At 46.6% G+C, this 17889-nt stretch overlaps 1 protein-coding gene across 3 annotated transcripts in view; it reads left to right on the top strand.

The window, feature by feature from the left end:
• Positions 1–17889, top strand: part of KLHL3 (kelch like family member 3) — a 48100-nt gene that overhangs the window by 9530 nt on the left and 20681 nt on the right. For all 3 annotated transcript variants that reach the window (XM_039701350.1, XM_039701351.1, XM_039701352.1), the window contains exons 3-6: positions 1139–1245; positions 6358–6479; positions 14048–14210; positions 16799–16908. In XM_039701350.1, coding sequence (XP_039557284.1) covers positions 1139–1245; positions 6358–6479; positions 14048–14210; positions 16799–16908 — 502 coding nt within the window. The remainder of the gene's footprint in view (positions 1–1138; positions 1246–6357; positions 6480–14047; positions 14211–16798; positions 16909–17889) is intronic.

Here is a 17889-nt window from a genome sequence, read left to right as displayed (position 1 = left end):
CCAGTTCTTTCTTTTGTTTTCCAACTATAGCCCTCCATTTCACAGCTGTTTTTTCACATATTTCAGTATGTGGAGAAGAAGAGACTGGTCCATTAGAAGCTCTGTGTATGTTTATTTGATAATGCAGCTTCCTAAAGACAAAGTTCAGTGTGGAGATAAGTATTTCCAAAGAGAAGGCAACATCTAGATTTACAGGCACTGGTCCTTTTTTGGGCTTGACATTTGAAAAGAACACCCTTAGTTTGCATTTGTATGCTTAAGCATCTTAAACCAACTTATTGGGAGGCTGAGCACTTCTTGCTGTCGGCATCTGCGAAGCTCTGTGCAAACATTAACTAATGAATCCTCAAAGGACATACGTGGGGCGAGCAGAAAAGGTCACTCCTTAATGAAGTGACTTTTCCAAAGCTCTACAATGAGTCAGTGGGGGAGCTTACAAGGTTGTTTTTTTTTTTGGTTTCTGTCTGGAACCCCGTTCTTTATCCCAGTGACTCTTAATCCCAGACTAATTCATGAGGTAAATGAAGTCCTTAGGCCCATGGATGAACTCCAGTGACTGATACCTCTCCTCTGGCTGAGGCAGCCTCTGCACCTACCAGTGCCAGGACATATTTTGGTGGCCACTTTCCTTTGTGACAAGCCTGGAAGGGTGTGCAGAAATCACTTCATTTTCCACTGCACCTTTTCCCTGTGGAAAGACGGAGGTGATGCTGGTGTTCCCTTGCATGGCTATTTCTTGTCTTACAGATCTAGTAGAGCCCGGCCATAGGTAATGCCCAAATCTTTAATCTCTTCTGTGCCTCCTCCAAACCCTGCTTGTTTGAGGGGTGAAGAGCTGTTTGTCCTTTGTTCTTTGAGCAGCATGTACTCCTCGTTTGGCTTTCAGTTTTTTTTTCCCTGGGGAAAGCAGAAGCACAGGCAGGGCTGCAGCCTCAGGAGGATTCAGGCTTTGCTCTGTAGGCAAATAGTGATAGGAGCTGGTACTGAAGCATTAGAGGACCTTCCCCTGGGATTGGCAGAAGCTCAGGCGCTGTGTCTGTAATGGTGGGTCTTCCACTTTTTTTGGGCTGTAGTGATGTAGCTTTTTGCCTGACAGGGACTTGTGAAATGATCTCTGTGTTTTGTGGTGTTTCCCCAGCAAGCGGCTCCTGTGTGATGTGGTGATTGTGGCCGAGACCGTGGAGATGGAAGCTCACCGGGTGGTGCTGGCAGCCTGCAGCCCTTATTTTTGTGCCATGTTTACAGGTACTGCTTGTGACCCCAGACAGTGCTTGGGCTGAACGGGCCACTGCTGTCCCCAGCCCTCGGGCTGTGGCTCTGTCAGGAGCTGCAGCACAGGCAGGAGGGTTTGAAAAGAGACATGGGTCTGCAGTTTGCTGTACTTGATGGGTGATGCTGGCCACCCTTGACTAATTCCTGTGGGGTGAGTAGATAGCATGTGGGGCACTGGGAGGTTACTGTGGAGTTTGGCTCAGTGCTTTATGTGTTAGTTTTTTTTCCCCTAACAAGACCTTGGATCATGAATACATTACCATCGAGCACGTGTTCAGTGCCCTAAATGTTCATGGTGCACATCAAAGAAGTTGCTGGCACAGGAGTTGTAGTTTCAAGGCTCAGTCCTGCCGATACTGATTTGGCAGTCACAGATGTTTAATCTCCCATGGCACTTTTTTCTGCTGCCTGAAATAACACTGTTGTTCTCTTGATCCCAATGTGTTTTAGCAGCCCAGATTTTCAACAGGGTGAGTTGCTGCAGTCCGGTGTGTTTTGGTAATGACAGAAAGGAAGAAGAGGACAAAATTCCTGCTCTGATCACCTGGTCCCTGGAGCAGGTGCCCTTCAAGGGCTGTGCCCAGATGGGTCAGCAAAAAAACCCCAAAGAAAGCTAGGTCAGTCCTAAAGGAGAGGAGTGAGCAGCTTAGTTAAGTAATTCTAATAAAATTAGTGTGGTCAGAAACTCCTGAGCTTTCTTTCCCTTCTTTGCCCTCATTTCCAGGATAGGAACTGACAAATACAAAAAAAAAATATTGTACACCCCAGGGAATGGTTTTTACTGCCCCCGAGCTCCAACATAAATGAGGTTCAGGGATTTTTTCCCTGTTTCCTGTTCATTTGCTTGTGGTCTGGGCCTTGTTTCTTCCTTTTAAAAGCCTTGAGATTAGACCTAGTTTAATTCATTTTGCTGGAAGCAGAATGCAGCATTTCTCAGGAAGAAGCTTGTTGTTAGTAAAGCTTTTTTCCCTTCTGTGATGGAGGTGGGGAGAAAACCTCAGGTGTAAGAGGTGAGGTGAGATGTGACACTCCCCATGGTGGCTTTATCAGTGTGGTGAGCTAAGGTGGGGAGCATTTGTGTTTTCTGGGGTGCTGCACCCTGCAGCTGGTGCTGGCTGCATGGTGAGGCAGAGGAGCAAACACTGCTCAGAAGCAGCTCTGTGTGAGGGCACCTCGAGCACAGCTTGTGATGCTTGTTCCTGATGAAGGGTTTAATAAAGAAAAACCCTTGGAAAAACCCTCTGATCCTTAGAGGTCATCTGAGTGGGAAGGAGGTGGTGCAGGGCTGCTCATGTTTCCATGCAGGAGTTCTGTGGGCCGTGTAATCCCTCACTCTGTGAGTTAAACAGTAATCAGCTAACCCATCATGTGGCTGGCTCCAGAGCTCCCCTGGGCTGGGTGACAGCCTCCACAGCCGCCTGTCCCCTCCCCCTGACAGGTCCCCGGGGGCAGAGGGTCAGCCAAAGACCAGCTCTCCCTTTGCTTTCAGTCTAGCCATCCCCAAATTCCCAAGGTCTGGATCTCTCTCTTGTGACGACAGAGTGTGTGATCTTCCTTCCTTCACTCCCTGCAAGGGCACAGTTTAAAATCACACCTCCAGCACCAGCTGCGTGTTGTAACTTGGTTTTTTTTTCATGCACAGCAGTGATAGGGCCAAGGGCTCAGGTTCAGCTGCCCTGTGGGGGTATTTGCAGGAGCTGCTTGTGCACACTGAATTCCCACTGGAGGGGTCCCCCAGCAGTGCCAGCAGTGAGGGATCAGTGTGGAGCTGTGAGCAGTGGGAACCACACTGGGACCCTCAGCTCATCCACCTTCACCCAGCACTTGCTCTGCAGGCTCTGTCACTCAGCTGGCCCTGACTTTGGAGCCATGCATGACCTTGTGATGACCTTGGGGTCTTTCCTAAGCCATGGGTGTCCTCTGTGTCCTCTGGTTAGCCATTCCTCTCTGAGGTATTCCTTGAAAGTCTGAAATTGGGTAGGCACTTTTTCCATTTGTATCTTCCATTGCTGAAGGAGAGATGGGAACAGCACTTCCCGAGTGTCCCTTTCCATGCTGGCTTTCTGGAGCATTTTGGATGCTGGTCCTTGTTGGCACTGTTCTGTGGCAATGATGTGGGACAGTAATGTCTGTCCATTTAGAAGAAAATGCAATTGTTTCAGAAAGGGTAACAAATACCTGAGTGACACTGCTAGGACTGCTCCTGTCAGATACCTTAGGAATTTTGGAAGTGCTGAAGGAGGAAGCAGAAACTTCCCTTGCAGGTCTTATGTGCTGTTTCAAAGCACTCACATGTGTGAGAGGCTGTGCTTTTGTTATCCAGTGCACTCATAAGCTCCCTCAGCACATCTGTGACTTAGGAAACAGCCAGAGCTGTGGCTTTGCACTGGGAAATGCAATGTGTAGGAGCAGGGCAGGCTGCTGTGCTGGGTAAACACAGCACTGTGGGCTGCTGCAGTTTGGAGTGTGGTTCATCTTGTGTCAAAACAGAGCTCTGCTCTCTTCTTCTGCCCTGATCAGAGGGGACTGGGAAAGGCACTGCTGGGTGTTGAGTGTGGTGCAGGAAAGGAATGCCTCCACGGGGGGCTGGTGTCTGCTAAGTCTGTCCCCTACAGAGGTCTGCTCAAAGCCACCCTGCCTGTTTTGCCTGCCTTTGCTCCCTCTCACCTCATCCCGTGTCTGCCTGGCTGCAGGGATGGGGTCTGTGCAGTGCCTCCTGCAAGGCAGCCCTTTCTCACGTGTGGGAGATGCTAGTGATTGGAATAATTCTGTAATTGAGGTATCAGGTAGGGCTGGAGTCCAACTTATGAAAGTCACCCTAGGAGTTGTGTTTTGTGGGGTTTAAGGTGTAGGTTTTTTTCTGAGGAGATGTGAGATGAGATGCCCTCAATGATCCAGCACTCACTGCCCACAGGCTGCTCCAGAGGCTTGCCCCGGGTCTGTTGCCTGCTCCTGGTCTGCACCAACCCCTGCCTTGGTTCCCTTGTGGTGTCTCCAGGTTCTTCCCCATTCCACAGCATGGAGACTTGTCCACCTGTGACACGTGGGAGGGGCTGGATGGCTCTGGGTCGATCCTGCCCAGTGGTGGGCACAGCACACAAGACCCTCCCGGGGCTGCCTGGGCTGGTTCTGCAGCAGAGCCAGAGGAACCTGTTGGTATGCAGGGCTGGCAGCTTGCTGGTGGGTGGGGAAGCCCACACAGCTTTTATTTTTGTTGCTTGTGTCACATGGATGCCACCACGGCAGATGATGTTACCAGATTGGTCCCTGCAGGCTATTTCTGCATCCATCTCTGGGTGTGTGTGGCTGAGCCCCTCCCCACACCTGCAGGGTCCTGCAGGGTCCCACTCACCCTCCCAGTGCAGGGGGGTTCACTGGGTGCTCCTTACAGGAACCTCCAGCACCACAGGGCTGATGGGGTCTGCTCTGTCCTCAGAGGCACCCTTTTGTCTCTGGAGATGTTTGGAGTTTTTGTTAGGGGGAGGAAGTGTGTGAAGATGACATTTTGTCAATGAAAAAGTCCTACCTGCTTTGAAGGCCTCCCAAATGTAGGTCATTTATCCCTTTGTACTGGTACATTTGTATTCATGAGCTTCTCTGAATAACATTTTATTATTCCATTTTAAAAATTGAATTTGGGGCAAATATTATTTCAGTTCTTGGGACGTTGTTGACTGTTCTAACACTCATGGTCCCACCCCACTCCTATTATTTACCTTCTTATTCACATAGGGAAAGTCAGCAAAGTTCAATTAGCAGGATCCAGTTTTGCTCAAGCTTGGGCCCTCTTTAGCATCTGAGTCTGTGCTGGGCACTTACTGTGCCTGGCCACGTCCTGTGGAATGCTGCACAGAGATGTAGGCTGTAATTACTTCTATAGGCTGCAGGAAATATTTTTCCATTTAATCCCACAGCAGTACTGAGTCACCGGATTTCTGAGAGTAGTGATTATTCATGCCCAGGTTTAAGAATTGACATTTCTTCATGCTCTCCTTTGTTTAGCTTTGTTTTTCCACCTATCATTTTCTTTCCGCTTGGGAGTTTGTTCTTTTTCTTCTGTGGAGATGCTGGTGATTAACTCCTGGGTGAGGTCAGCGTGTGTGGGGATGCTGGAAGGGCCATGGGGAGTCCTTTCTCCTCCCCACTGCATGTTTTTGTTCCTCTGATGTGCTCCTGTTTCACGGGGAGAGTGAAGGTGTGCATAAAGCTCTGCGTCATGAATGGTCACGGGGAGAGTGAAGGTGTGCATAAAGCCATGAATGACTCTTACACAGCTATGGGGCTTTACCTGTGTATTCAGGGAGAAATTATTGCTCTAGTTTCACGTGCTTTTGAGTTATGGGTCTGGGGAAGGGATACAGTTTGGATCCAAAGGTGTGAGGTTGGGAAGGTGAGAGATGAGAACTGCATCTTTCTGTGTGGATGCTTTGCACAAGGTGTAGTGATGGATAGCTTGCAGCAGGGTAATTTAGGAGAGAAGCTTGCTGCATGCTGGGTGTAACTGCTGGCCTGTGTGCTTGTTTTCCTGAGCAGGTTTCAGCTTCTTTCTAAAGAAAGAGAATAACACTGCATTGCTTTTAATGTAGGATATACCAAAAAAATACCTTAATGTTGCTGTTGTAACATATTAATTTATATTCATTCATCTTCATTCATATTCATTGTGTCCATATGTATATATATTTAAAAAAATAATAAATGGATATAAAACTATATTTCTCAAAGGCCTTTGTAAGACACATCCACAGTCTCTTTGAGTCTGTCCCTGTTCTGAGACATGATTGAGGGACATACTGGGGGTTTATTTTTAGCTCTTATATTTGTTTGAATGCAGGTGAACCATGGCAGGTTATTTTCTGTCAAGAAATTGAGTTTTTTGCATTTATTGATTTTTGTTGTTTTACAACAGTGTCCACAATCTTCAGCTGTTTTTTAGGTGGCATTAGGAGGCTTCTGGGAATCTCACTGGTGGTTCTTCAGTGGTGAGGGATGGTGCCAGGCAGTCTTGTAGTCAGACACCAGGACAATGTGGGGAGCAAGGTCCTGCAGAGCAAACCGTGACTGTCCTTTTGAACTGAATTTCAGGAGACATGTCTGAAAGTAAGGCCAAGAAGATTGAGATCAAAGACGTGGATGGGCAGACCCTGAGGAAGCTGATTGATTACATCTACACCGCTGAGATCGAGGTCACGGAGGAGAACGTGCAGGTGGGTCTGCTTCAGCTGCTCCTGGGGAGAGCCCAGCGGAAAGCTTGCAGCTCAAAGGCACAGGTTCTTCGGGGGTGAGGGATCTCCTCAGGCTGTGGAAAGTAAAAGGTTGAGCTTGAAAAGAGCTGCTTCCAGCCTCTGTTTAGTCTTGAGGCACTTTCGTGCTTTCCCCGCGCTTAAGTCATGTTGCATTTAGCTTTTGTGTGGAGCTGTTGTAACAAGAGCAGGCATCTGCCTTCCAAGAAGCTGTGCTGACTTGTGGGTCAGTCTGTCGAAGGTCAGAATAGACTCAAACAAGCAGTGAGTCAAATGTTTTAAGGCCATGGCAGAGGAATGTAGCTGTTAGTTTTTAAATTCTTCTGGGTAGTTTGAATTGTTTCACAGAGCTTTGAGTGGAATACATTGTTCAAATGAGGACATTCTTCCTTTTTTTTTGGTGTGTGTGCTCTGTCTTGAATTTCTGAGAGGTAAATATTTGTTCAGAAGTGGAAAGAGTAATTGAAAGGCTGCCTTCAAATAAAGAAGGGTGCTCTGGAAGAGTGTTTTGCAGTGTCACGTGGCTGTGGCAAAGCTCTTTCTTAGACTCTGCTTGTATTTGTGGTAAGAAGAAAGCTCTGCACTTAGGCACTGATGTCTGGGAGGGATGCTGAGAGCTTGTGTGTGGACGTGCTTTTCAGTTGGTCTGGTTTTGTTTGCAAGTGGCAGTTTGAGCCTGTTCTCCTCACTTTGACTTGGACACTGCCAGGGGAGCAAGTCTTTGTCAGTGATGCTGGGGAGAGTTTTGCTGACCTAATTAACACAGCAAAATTAGACTGGTTCTGCTTGAAATGGGGTTCTTGCTGTGAGCTCTTCTGCTCCAAGCCCCCAGGGAGGTTCTTGCTGCCCTGTCCAGAAGCTTGGACAAACCCCTGAGCTGCTCCCACTTTGCAGTGCAGCCCTGCACCATCCTTCATGACCCAAATCTGTGGGGCCTTTTCATGCCCCTTCTGCCCTCTGGTTTTACAAATGTGGCTGTTTGGTGTGCTCTGAGCCTGGCAGTGTCCCTCTGGTAGGATGTGGAGCCTGGCTGCCCTGCAGGGAGGCTGAGAGCCCTCAGAGAGGAGCCCTTCAAGGTGCATTATGGCAAAGGAGCTGAGACTCAAACCCAGCCCTGGGTGGCCTGGCCTGGCTGTCTGCTGTGTGACCCACATCAGGCTCATCAGGAGCTGGCACAACATCACTCAGTGGGGACTGGGGTGGAGCTCCTTGCACCTCTGAGACCTCCCATTGCTGGAGGAGAAATGACATTTACACACCCTCAGGCTGGTCCCTGTCACTGTGGGGAATATGGAGACTGTATCCACGTGCTTTGTGAAAGGTGTGCTTTCCTTCCATGCTGCTGGGCCTGGGGTGCTCCAGAAGCTCCCACTTGGCTTGTGGGACGTGCAGAGCTTGGGGTCCCATCTGCTGAGCCTGCCTTGCATGGGGCTTGGGCAGTGACCCCAGCTGCATTCCAGCTTTGGTGCTCCAGCTGCACCAAAAGGGGTGAGAGCAGTGCTGTGGGAGCTGGAGCAGCTCCATCCTGCCCAGAAGGTCTGTGAAACTCCAGGTGTTGCCTTTCCTGAGCTACTAGACAGCCCTATTTTTTAGTAAAACATAACCAAAGCCTGCCTTCTGTGGCCCAGGGATTACAGGGAGTTAAAGCAGATCCCTGGCTACATTTTGGCTTTCATCTCTCAGCAGTAAGATAAAAGAAAATGTAAGTTTTGAATACTAAGTGTTTTTTCCCAATCTAGCAAAGCAAGTCCTTTTACTGCAGCATTTATTTCAATATCCACTCTATATTAACTCTTCATGCTAGAGGTAAATTAATTCGTAGGAGCTAAGAAATGAAGCTGATCTACTGCAAGATTAACTGACTAGTTTAAATTTTATTACATATTTAAAGTGTTCATGCTGAAAATGTTTCATGGAATTTAATATAATTGTGTTATGAAACCAATAGAAAGAGAAGTTTGTATCCTGTCCTTGGGTGTTTTACTCTGAACAAAATGCCATAAACAGGTTAATATTCACCTTTAGCCACAAGAAGAAAAGGTTACAGAAGTGAATATTCTGTGATTTATTGAGAAGTTTCACATTAAGTGAAGGCTAAAAACAAAAATTAAGCTTCTTGTAGTTTTTCATCAGCAGCGTCAGTGTTAGAAAGAAGTGAGCAGGTTTGGTCCTTTACATCACCACATTGTCCTGCTGCACAGCTTTGGGTCATCCATCCATCCATCCATCCATGCATCATCCATGGAAGGGCACCTCAGCAGTGCCTGTCTGTGCTGTGTCACCAGTGTTTCTTTGCAGCCCTGCTTGAGCACAGTGAGACTTTCTCTGTTCCCAGCAGGTATCTCCTGAGCTCTCCTGTTTCCTTGTCATGTGTTCTCAATCTCTAGCTGGGCAAGGGTGCTTTTTTAAGGGAGTTCTTCAGACGTTCTCAGTAGCTGGAAGAAACAATTTCTGGGTACAGGTGCCAGGTAATGTCATTGTAGAAATTATGAAAAGAAAAAGTGTTGCTCAATGGCATTAACTGAGCAGATGCAGCCAAGTTATCAGAACCTGTGAATAAATGAAAAGGCATTGTCTTGTCAGTGAGAAAAATAAGATGAGAGCAGGATAGAAATGAGAAAAAGATGAACAGTAAAGGTAGCATGGAGTGCAGAATGAATGTTCCTAGGTTTGTTTGAATGCTGAGCAGTGCCCAGCCCTTCACAAGAAGCCTTTCAACTTCTTTTGTTATTTCTTTTCTAATAGAAATCTGTATTTTGTTTTGCTTTTATAGGCCTGGTGTGGGCTCAGGAAGCGAGACTCTTTTTCTAAGCACGTATTTCTGTAGCTGTTTGTGCAATGAAATGACACAGTGTCTTTTGTTTTGTTTTTTATCTAAGGATAGATATGTGCACCAGGGGCCAAGCCTGTATGGTCAGTTCCAGTCATCATCTATGTAGTGAGTTCCTGGGGGTTGCCATCCAATTCCTTCTCAAGATTATGTCCCAAATGTGCAGGCAAATGAGATTTTCAGCACATCCTGAGCCCATGTGGAGGGAATACTCTCTTCTAACCCTGCTGGGGTGCAGGGTGAGAATTACCCCAACAAATGCAATTGTGCTTTATCCATTGGAACTTCATTCTTAGAGTGGGATTTCAAGGCAGTATAGGTGCAGCAGTAGGATCAGGGTTGATGGATAATAGGGAAGTTTTACCTGTGAACATGTATTTGGGATTGAGCCTCCCACTTGTTTGGAAGGCATGGAGCAGAGACAGAATTTCTGTCTTTATTGCAGTCGTGTTGTAGTTTCAGGAAAATCCATCCTGGGATTTCTACACCTGCTGCCTTCTGTTGTTCCTCCTCTGTTGCATCCCACGTCAAGGTTGGTTGTAAATTTTGATATGCATGATACAAAGACCTCATTCATTTGAAGATGGAGCTTGATACATTTCTTTAGAAGGAAGTTGTATCATGCAGTTTCTGTAAAAGGAAGGAAAACTAAAGTGAGTTTCTCGGGGAACTTCACAGGTGCTCAGGTTCCTGGGCTGATCTCAATGGAAATCATAAACACACATCAGAGCACAGGGTCTGCTGCTCCCTACATGTGTGGGGTAGCTGGTGCTTTTAACATATCAATTACCTGCATTTTTCAAATAGCTCTTGATTTTGCAGCTGAAGTGGTTACATTGCTGCCTGCTTTCCAACTTTCATATCAGTAGCTCAGTGATGGAGCTCTGCATGGTGTCCTTGAGCAGAGCTGAATGAAGAGATTTGGGAGCAGGCCCTTCCCTGTCCTGGGCAGTCCTGGGACAACACCTGGACCTCTGGCTCTAGGCAGTGAATCCAGTCCCTCCTTAGTGTGTCCCAACCAGCCTTACCTATGACACCTCATTACTGGCAGGCAGCCTGAGAAGTGCCCTCCCAATTAAGAAAGTCATTATGATTCAGGTTGTAACGATTCCCTGGAAAAAGTCCTGATGAACCTGGTTTCACAATTAAGTTGTTAGGAATGATGTGCCATGGACCACGTGTGTGAGGTGTCCTTGTGTACTGCCACAGTTTGAGATGTGGCTCATACACAGGGAACAAATCTGAAATCAGCTCTCTGGAGGAAGTAGATATTGAACCTGTCAGCTTTGCAGGCATAGTAATTTTCATAAAAAATGTCTCAAGAAAAGAGGAAAAAAGATTTGCTAGCAGCTGCAATATTTCTGTTTCAGAAGTGCTTTTGCACCTCAGCTTTCCCTGCACACTTAGGAGTTCACAGCAAGGAAAGAGAGTTCTCTGGCAAGTGCAGTTTTGATGATAAAGGGTTTATGAATGGGTCAGTCCATCTCTCTTCCCCCTATTCAGTTCAAAAGCTGCAGCTTTAGTAGGTGCAAGCCCAGGGTGAGGCACAGCAATAAATTAAGGTTGTGTTCCTCCCTGGAGCCAAAGCTCCTTGCTGTGCATCTCCCTGGGGTGCAGGGGTCCCTGGTCCATTGCAAGGGTGACTCCTCTGGGCTGGGGGCCCTTCCTTAAACCCATAGGAAAGCTTTACATTGGCTCAGCCTTGTAGAAAGCTGAGGAGAAAATTATGGATGTGACACCAGAGCACTGTGTTGTGCCTGATGTCTTCAGTCTTCTCTTTTTTATTTCACTGTTTAACCAAGGGATGGTGTGTTTGAAGTTGGAGAAGGTAGCTCAGGAGGGAAGTTGCCAGTTGTTCCCCTGTTTTCTCTGTCATCTCTACATCCTTTGTCTGTCTCCTACTCCTGACAAGGTTTTTTGACTCCCTGGTGCTCTCACACCTTCCTCTGTCTGGGCTATTTCAGCTCAGGTGGACACTTAAGTGGAAGTACTGTTGTTCAGCCCATGTGCTGCCTGGGAGCAGCTGGGGTGTAATAAAGCCTGATTGCCCCCCTTGCACTCCAAAGCCACATTATGCTAATGTCGTTTTATCTCCACTATTTGTGCTGTTCAGAGCAGCTTGTTTAAAACTGAGTATTTTACCTGCCTTGCAAGCACAAAATCCATTTGTTTCTCTGGTCACGGGTTCCCCTGGGCAGGTGCCTGGGAGCTGTCTCCCTGTTTGGGCAGATGTGCAGTCCCAGCTGTGGCCCTGGATGTGCAGCTGGGGCTTACAGCCAGTACTTTTGTTTGGCTTCCAATTTGATCAAATTGTCAAAGCTGCTTATGAGCTTTAATGCATCCCCTGCCTAGGGGAAATGCTCCTTTCCCAGTTTTGCAGAGCAGGAATGATGTAAGTTAATTTTTGGCCAAGGCTACCTGTAAGACTCTGTCACAGTAGGGAATTAACCCCAGCCTTTGCAGTCCAGCATTAATGAATGAACCTTATATACACAGAGCACTTTTGGCTGAAAGATGTTTCTAGTTCAGAGACATCAAAGGTCTATGGAAGTAATTGCCCAGGCAGTGTTGTGTAAAACTTGAAATTTGTGTGGAGTCTGCAGGGCACAGCTGGTGAACTAGATGCTATATTTGTATATATATATCTCCAGACACACACCCATAGATGAAGCTCTGGACATAAATTAAGCAAAGTAGTCAGTCTTAGTAGTAATAGCTGATAATTTTGACATAGTTTCAAAAAATGAGTGGGTTTTGATTTGGAGGCAGATCTGGTAGAGAAGCCAGCTCTCACAAAATCGTTCACAGCTGTTGAATTCAAATATTAAGAGCCAAATCCAGACCCATGTGAGTAACTTGCCTGGATATTAATGGGGTTGCAGTTTGGTCCTGCTGCATGTTTAGGCAGGGCATTTCCTCTTGTTATTTCTAAAGGAAACAGAGTTTGTTCTCACGGAAATCCTTTGCTTGCTTTTTGCCTTGCCTGGTAAAAAACAAGATGAGTGTTGAGACATTCAGCTGGGAAGTAAGAAAGAGAAAATCCCCTCATCTCTTGATAGGCTTTTTATATCCTATTTCTGAGAAGTGCTGTATGATAATGCCCCTTTCCTGAAGGCTGAAGTGCTGTAAGGCTCCTTCTGCACTGCTTCTCAAGGCAGCACAGGCCATGACAGCAGCACTGGTTTGTGCAGGGGCTGGTGTATTTGGGGGTGGTGGTGAGTTCCTTTTGGTCTGGAGGCACATCCCAGACACCAGAGGTGAGCAGCCCACCTGGACTGGCAGGGATGTGTCCTGGCTGATGGGGTTGCAAAGAGGAGGCTCTGGCTGGTCTGTAGCCAGAGATGGCTTGCATGGAGTCTGACTTGGCTACCCAAAGCCCTTATGTAGCTCAGGTGTTCAGAAATGGTTCAGCAAGAAAGAAAGTGGTTCACAGCCACGTTTCAATGCTAGAGCATTGCTATCTTGACTTAATCAAAACCACAAACTAATCTGCTCCTGGCATCAAGAGGCTTGGGCCAAAACAGGCTCCTGGGTTAATTGACTTCTGTTTTTATTGTTGCCTGTTGGGGTGGCTGCTTGGCAGCAGTGAGCCAGTGTACAGCTGAGCTGCAGTGGAGCACAGCAGTTGCTTAGAAAGACCTGGAGCAGGCTGTGAGTGTCCTGCCCTGGTGTGGAATGGGACTGTGGTGGCAGGGACAGGGAGGAGGGAACATCTTTATCTCTTTGCTGCCATCGGGATCCAGGGAGGTGAATGCTGTTAACCTATTTGTTTTGTTTAACAGCTGCTTATTTTTTTTTTGAGTTGGCAATAACTTTCCGGAAATGTGTGTTCAGATGGTGAGCACAGATGCCTGGTTGGAAGGACATGTGTGAGGCAGCCAGAGCTGTGGAAGAGCTGGGATAAGACACGTCTGCAGTTGCTGTTGAACATAAGAAAGGAAGTAGCTGATGTCATGGACTGTAATGTCCTGATGGATTTTGTTTTCTACTTCCTGTCCTTCTCACTGGCCTCAAAGGTGTTTTTTTTCCAGTAGATGTCACATTCATCATCCATTTCTGTCTCCTTTTTCTGTGTTTAGTTTTGGAGGTACAAAGCAGTACCTCATATTCAGCTGCAGCCATGATCCACAAATGTCCCCAGCATTATGTGTAAGTGCACATGAGAGCTGCTGATCTGAATAGTTGGACCTGTCTTTCCCAAGAGCCTTGCTGCCACCAAAGCCTGCTTGAGCTTTTGGGAACCCCCTCTCTTACATGACTGCTTGAGGACCCTCCTCACAAGCCAATAACATTTTGTTGGAAGTAACAAAGTCCAGGGTTTTGAGGACTGCTGGGCTGCTATGGGTTTTGAATCTGGTGGCAATGCTTATAAATAATATAAAGCCCTTTTGGGGGGAAAACTATATCTGTGTGCAGAACCTACCTGGAGCAAAGCCAGAAATTCAGGAGCATCTGTGGTTGCTTTTACCTTGTCCTCACTTTGCATTGAGGTCTTGTGGGGAGAAGCTGTGAGAAGAGTTCCACTTACAGCATTTTCATGTCTCAGAGCATGAACTGGATATGGGTAGAGCTAAGACTTGAACCTTCCTTCTCATCACCCCACAGGGCTATGTCCCTGTCTGGATGGGAATTGCCTCCAGCCTGTGCAAGCTGTGAATCACCCCTCCTTACTCGCTCTCATTCCCCTCTTGTGCCTTTGCAGGTTTTGTTGCCAGCTGCCAGTTTATTGCAACTGATGGATGTTAGAAAAAACTGCTGTGACTTCCTGCAGTCCCAGCTGCACCCCACGAACTGCCTGGGCATCCGCGCCTTCGCCGACGTGCACGCCTGCAGCGAGCTGCTGCAGCAGGCCAACGCCTACGCAGGTGAGGAGGGGAGGAGAGGGGAGGGGGTCTGCCTCTGCAGCTCACCCTGCCTCCAGGCACACCAGCTCGGAGTCCTGCTTGGTCTCTGCAGATTTCTGCTATTCAAACAGGAAGGGAATGCTTTGTTTAGTTCTGCGGTGCTGCAGGTTGTGAAATGTGGCTTGGTCACGGGGAGCACCTTAGGAGGTAAAAAAGGAGGAGTTTAGGAGGTAAAGAAGTTTGATCCTCTGGATTTCAGCCCACAAAATAGTTCCTGAGTGTGATCCTAGCAAGCTCTTGGTGTGCCTGTTGAACAGCTCAGCCTTGGTGCTGGTGTCCTTCCCATGGAGCCTGCCCTGGGAGAGCAGCAGGCGCTGCTGGGCATTTCCATTGTGGGAATAAACAGCACTGGGCAAAGCTAAATCCTGGGGTGGGAGCTGGGACACTCAGCTAAAATTGCCTTGCAGTCTGAGGCTCTGATCTGTGCAGCAATGGCCCCTTACCCCAAGGGCTCATGTTTCTTTGGGAGTGGATGTGTTTGGTTGCAGTAAGCAGGTGCAGGCAATGGCTTTCAGCATTTCTCCTCTACCTCATAAACGTAAAGCTTTTTCAGTCAGCCTCAAGCTCTGAATTACCCAGCACTTTCCAGTCTCCTCCAGCAGAGTTGCCCTTGACCTCTGCTTGGGAGAAGCTGATAGTTTTCTCCCAGTTTGTTTTTCTGTTTTCTGATAATTTGTATAGGGACACATACACCTGCTCTTTCCCAGAGCACCTGCTCTGTCCTGCAACATTTTCCTTTTTAACAGTTTTGTCCCTAATTGGACCATAAGTAGGCTTAGTGGAATAAAAATGTATCCACTGAGTCCTCCCCTATTCTCCTGCAAATAAAACTAAAACCTTTTCAGCTGCTCTGGCTGTATTATCCCCTGGAGAAAAAGGTACCCTGGAAGGAATGGTTAATTGTATAAAAGCTTGCTTGTAATATCTCATTATCCTTGTTTCCAGGCCCTGTTTAATCTTTAACCCAACAAGCAGTGCATTCACTGTATATTTATTTGGTTGTTTGGCAATTAGAAGGTCTGCTTTGTTGTTTTATTGGCCTTCATAGGTCCCAGTTAGTACAGCAGCCCATGTAATGTTAATGGAACTCCATTAATAAAAATGCCATTAAAATTCTTTTCACTATGTTGTTTATGTAACAGCCTTCAACCAAGACAGAAGTCCCCAAGCTCAAGAGTCCATGCATGCATGAGCTCAGTTACTTGAGAAATGCTGAGTTCTGGCCAATGGATAACTTTAGTAGGTGAAGGAGCCTCCTTGATGCAGGCACCAGTTCCTTTATTAAAATCAGTAAATGTTCTCCCTTGCTTCCAACTAATAATGAGAGATCAAATACCTTTCTGCTGCCAGATGCAAGTCCAGAATGAATGAATATGAGATTTTGCCCAGAAGTCAGAGTGCATCCAGGTTATTGTGTGGGGAGTGTTTCCTGCCTCTTAAATATTTGAGGCCTAAAGAGTTCATTAGATCATATGTATATTTCCAGCATAACAGAGTATTAAATTTTATCCACATTCTGCTATTTTTAATCAGAGCCTTTGGCTTAGCTGTGGGATTTTGGTCCTCAGTAGAGCAAGGAGGGTCTGTGACTGGGGACTCCAAGTCCAGAGTCCAACTCTGCAGCAGAAGCTTTGGTGAGGGGCTGTTTAGGGGCTCCAAAAATCTCCTCTCTGGAAGTTATGCCAGCTCATGTCCCTGTGGTGCTGCTTTTTGTCAGGCAAAGCACTTTGCAGATGTGAAAACTCAAGGCAGATCTTGCTGCAGAGAGAGCTTTTTGGATACGAGACTCTGAGCTTCTCAAAGCTACAGAATTAGAACTTGAAAGAAGCTGCTTCAGATAAAGTGTCTGAGATTCATGTTTCTGTAATTCAGCCAAGGATAAATGGGACTTAGAAAGTGACAGGTGCGATTAAATTGGCAGTATATGTAAGAAATTCTTGCAAAACTAAAATTGCTGCAGCTGGCTAATGACATATTTGACCTAGAAATTATTTTTTAAGAAGTGATTATTTCGTGTGCCTTTTGGCTAGATATAAAGCTTGACAGATTTGATGATGCTCAGTCATAATTCTTCCAGTTTGGGGTTATATTCATGCTTTTTGTTTTCAAGTGGCTCCCAGAGTTACAATATGGAGGGATCTGGAGGCAAAAAAGGGAGAAATAGTAATTTGCACAATTGTAGGCTTAAGTGGAAAGGGGAAAACTACTGGGAAGGTGGATGCTGTGGTGGCCAGGTTATTTACTACTTTGTACATTGGCCCTTGTCTCAATTGCCATTTCTAACTGTATTTGCTAATGGAATAGTCTCAGTGGCTTTTCAGAAAGTTTAGTGTCATTTATGAAAGTATTTCATGGGGCTGGTGCTGCTGGAAATAACATCAGGTTTCTTTGTGCTGCTCTGGGGCTGGTTGCTGTCTGTGCTCCACTCACAGCTGCCGTGGGTCTGTCGTGGGTGCTCAGAGCTGTTCTCTCATGCTGTGGTCCTGCCACTGACTGAAAACGTGGATTTCATTATAATTTTCTGTTCTCCCTTTTCATTTGTTGAACAGAGCAGCACTTCCCTGAGGTGATGCTAGGAGAAGAATTTCTTAGCCTTAGTCTGGACCAGGTTTGCAGTTTAATATCAAGTGACAAGCTCACAGTCTCCTCTGAAGAAAAGGTACAGTAAATTGTATAACAAGAGTGAATGTAAGAATGCTGGAATGTTTCTAGATCTTACACCAGGAACTGTTATCATGATATGCTCCTTAGGGGCCATTCTCCAACAGAGATCATGTGGAAAGGAAAATTAAAATAATGTGAATCCTAAAAGCACATAAAAATGACCTTCACTTGGTTGTTCTTTGCAGGAAGTTATGACTCTCAGATCCATATCATGCTAAAAGCCCTGGGGCTCAGAACCAACTACTTTCCCTCTCTGGAAAACTAAGAAACTCCCATCTACTGTTGTGTAAAGCATTTAATACCTGCTGTAAAACCTCAAAAAAAAAGTTAATTTCATTAGGCGGGGGAGGAATATTGGCTTCTATTGCATGTTGACTAGAAAAACAAAAGGAAGCCCAGAACCAAAAGGAAGGAAGGAAGTATTTTTCTAGTATCTTCAGTGTTTTTAATAAAAAAGGGGAGAAAGGCACTGGTTAATACTGTTTTTGTGATTGAAACGTTCAGCACATCTTGTGTAGTCTGGAGTCCTGGCGAGGAGGGTGAGCAGTGTTTATGGTGCTTGGTGAATTCCAGCCCCATTCTCTGCTCTGAGTTTCTTGTGTTACCTGCTGTAGGTTTCTGGGGATAGGCACGTGCCTCCAGTCCTTCAGCTCATCTCCAAATTGTCACAGTGGGGAGATTGTAAAGTCACAGAATCAGTGAGGTTGGAAAAGACATTTAAGATCATTGTGTCCAACCACTAACACAGCACTGCCAGGTCCACCACTAAACCATGTTCCTAAATGTAAATGGTCACTTGTGGGAGGCCACAGAAGAGCTTGAGGGTTGTGTGGTTTGTAACTTCAGGGCCCTTACTGGGTGCCTGCATTTGGGTGGGCTGAGGCTGGACCTGGGTGTGGTGCTGCTGCACATCCTCACGTGTGCTCTTCTCCTGCTCAGCCCCTCTGGGCTGCACACACACTAGTGCTTGGGACCA

This window comes from Passer montanus, unplaced genomic scaffold (assembly GCF_014805655.1).
Source record: "Passer montanus isolate IOZ18808 unplaced genomic scaffold, ASM1480565v1 scaffold15, whole genome shotgun sequence".
Classification (NCBI taxonomy): domain Eukaryota; kingdom Metazoa; phylum Chordata; class Aves; order Passeriformes; family Passeridae; genus Passer; species Passer montanus.
Note: the sequence above shows the minus strand (reverse complement) of the source record. Positions and strands in the feature narration are given on the sequence as shown.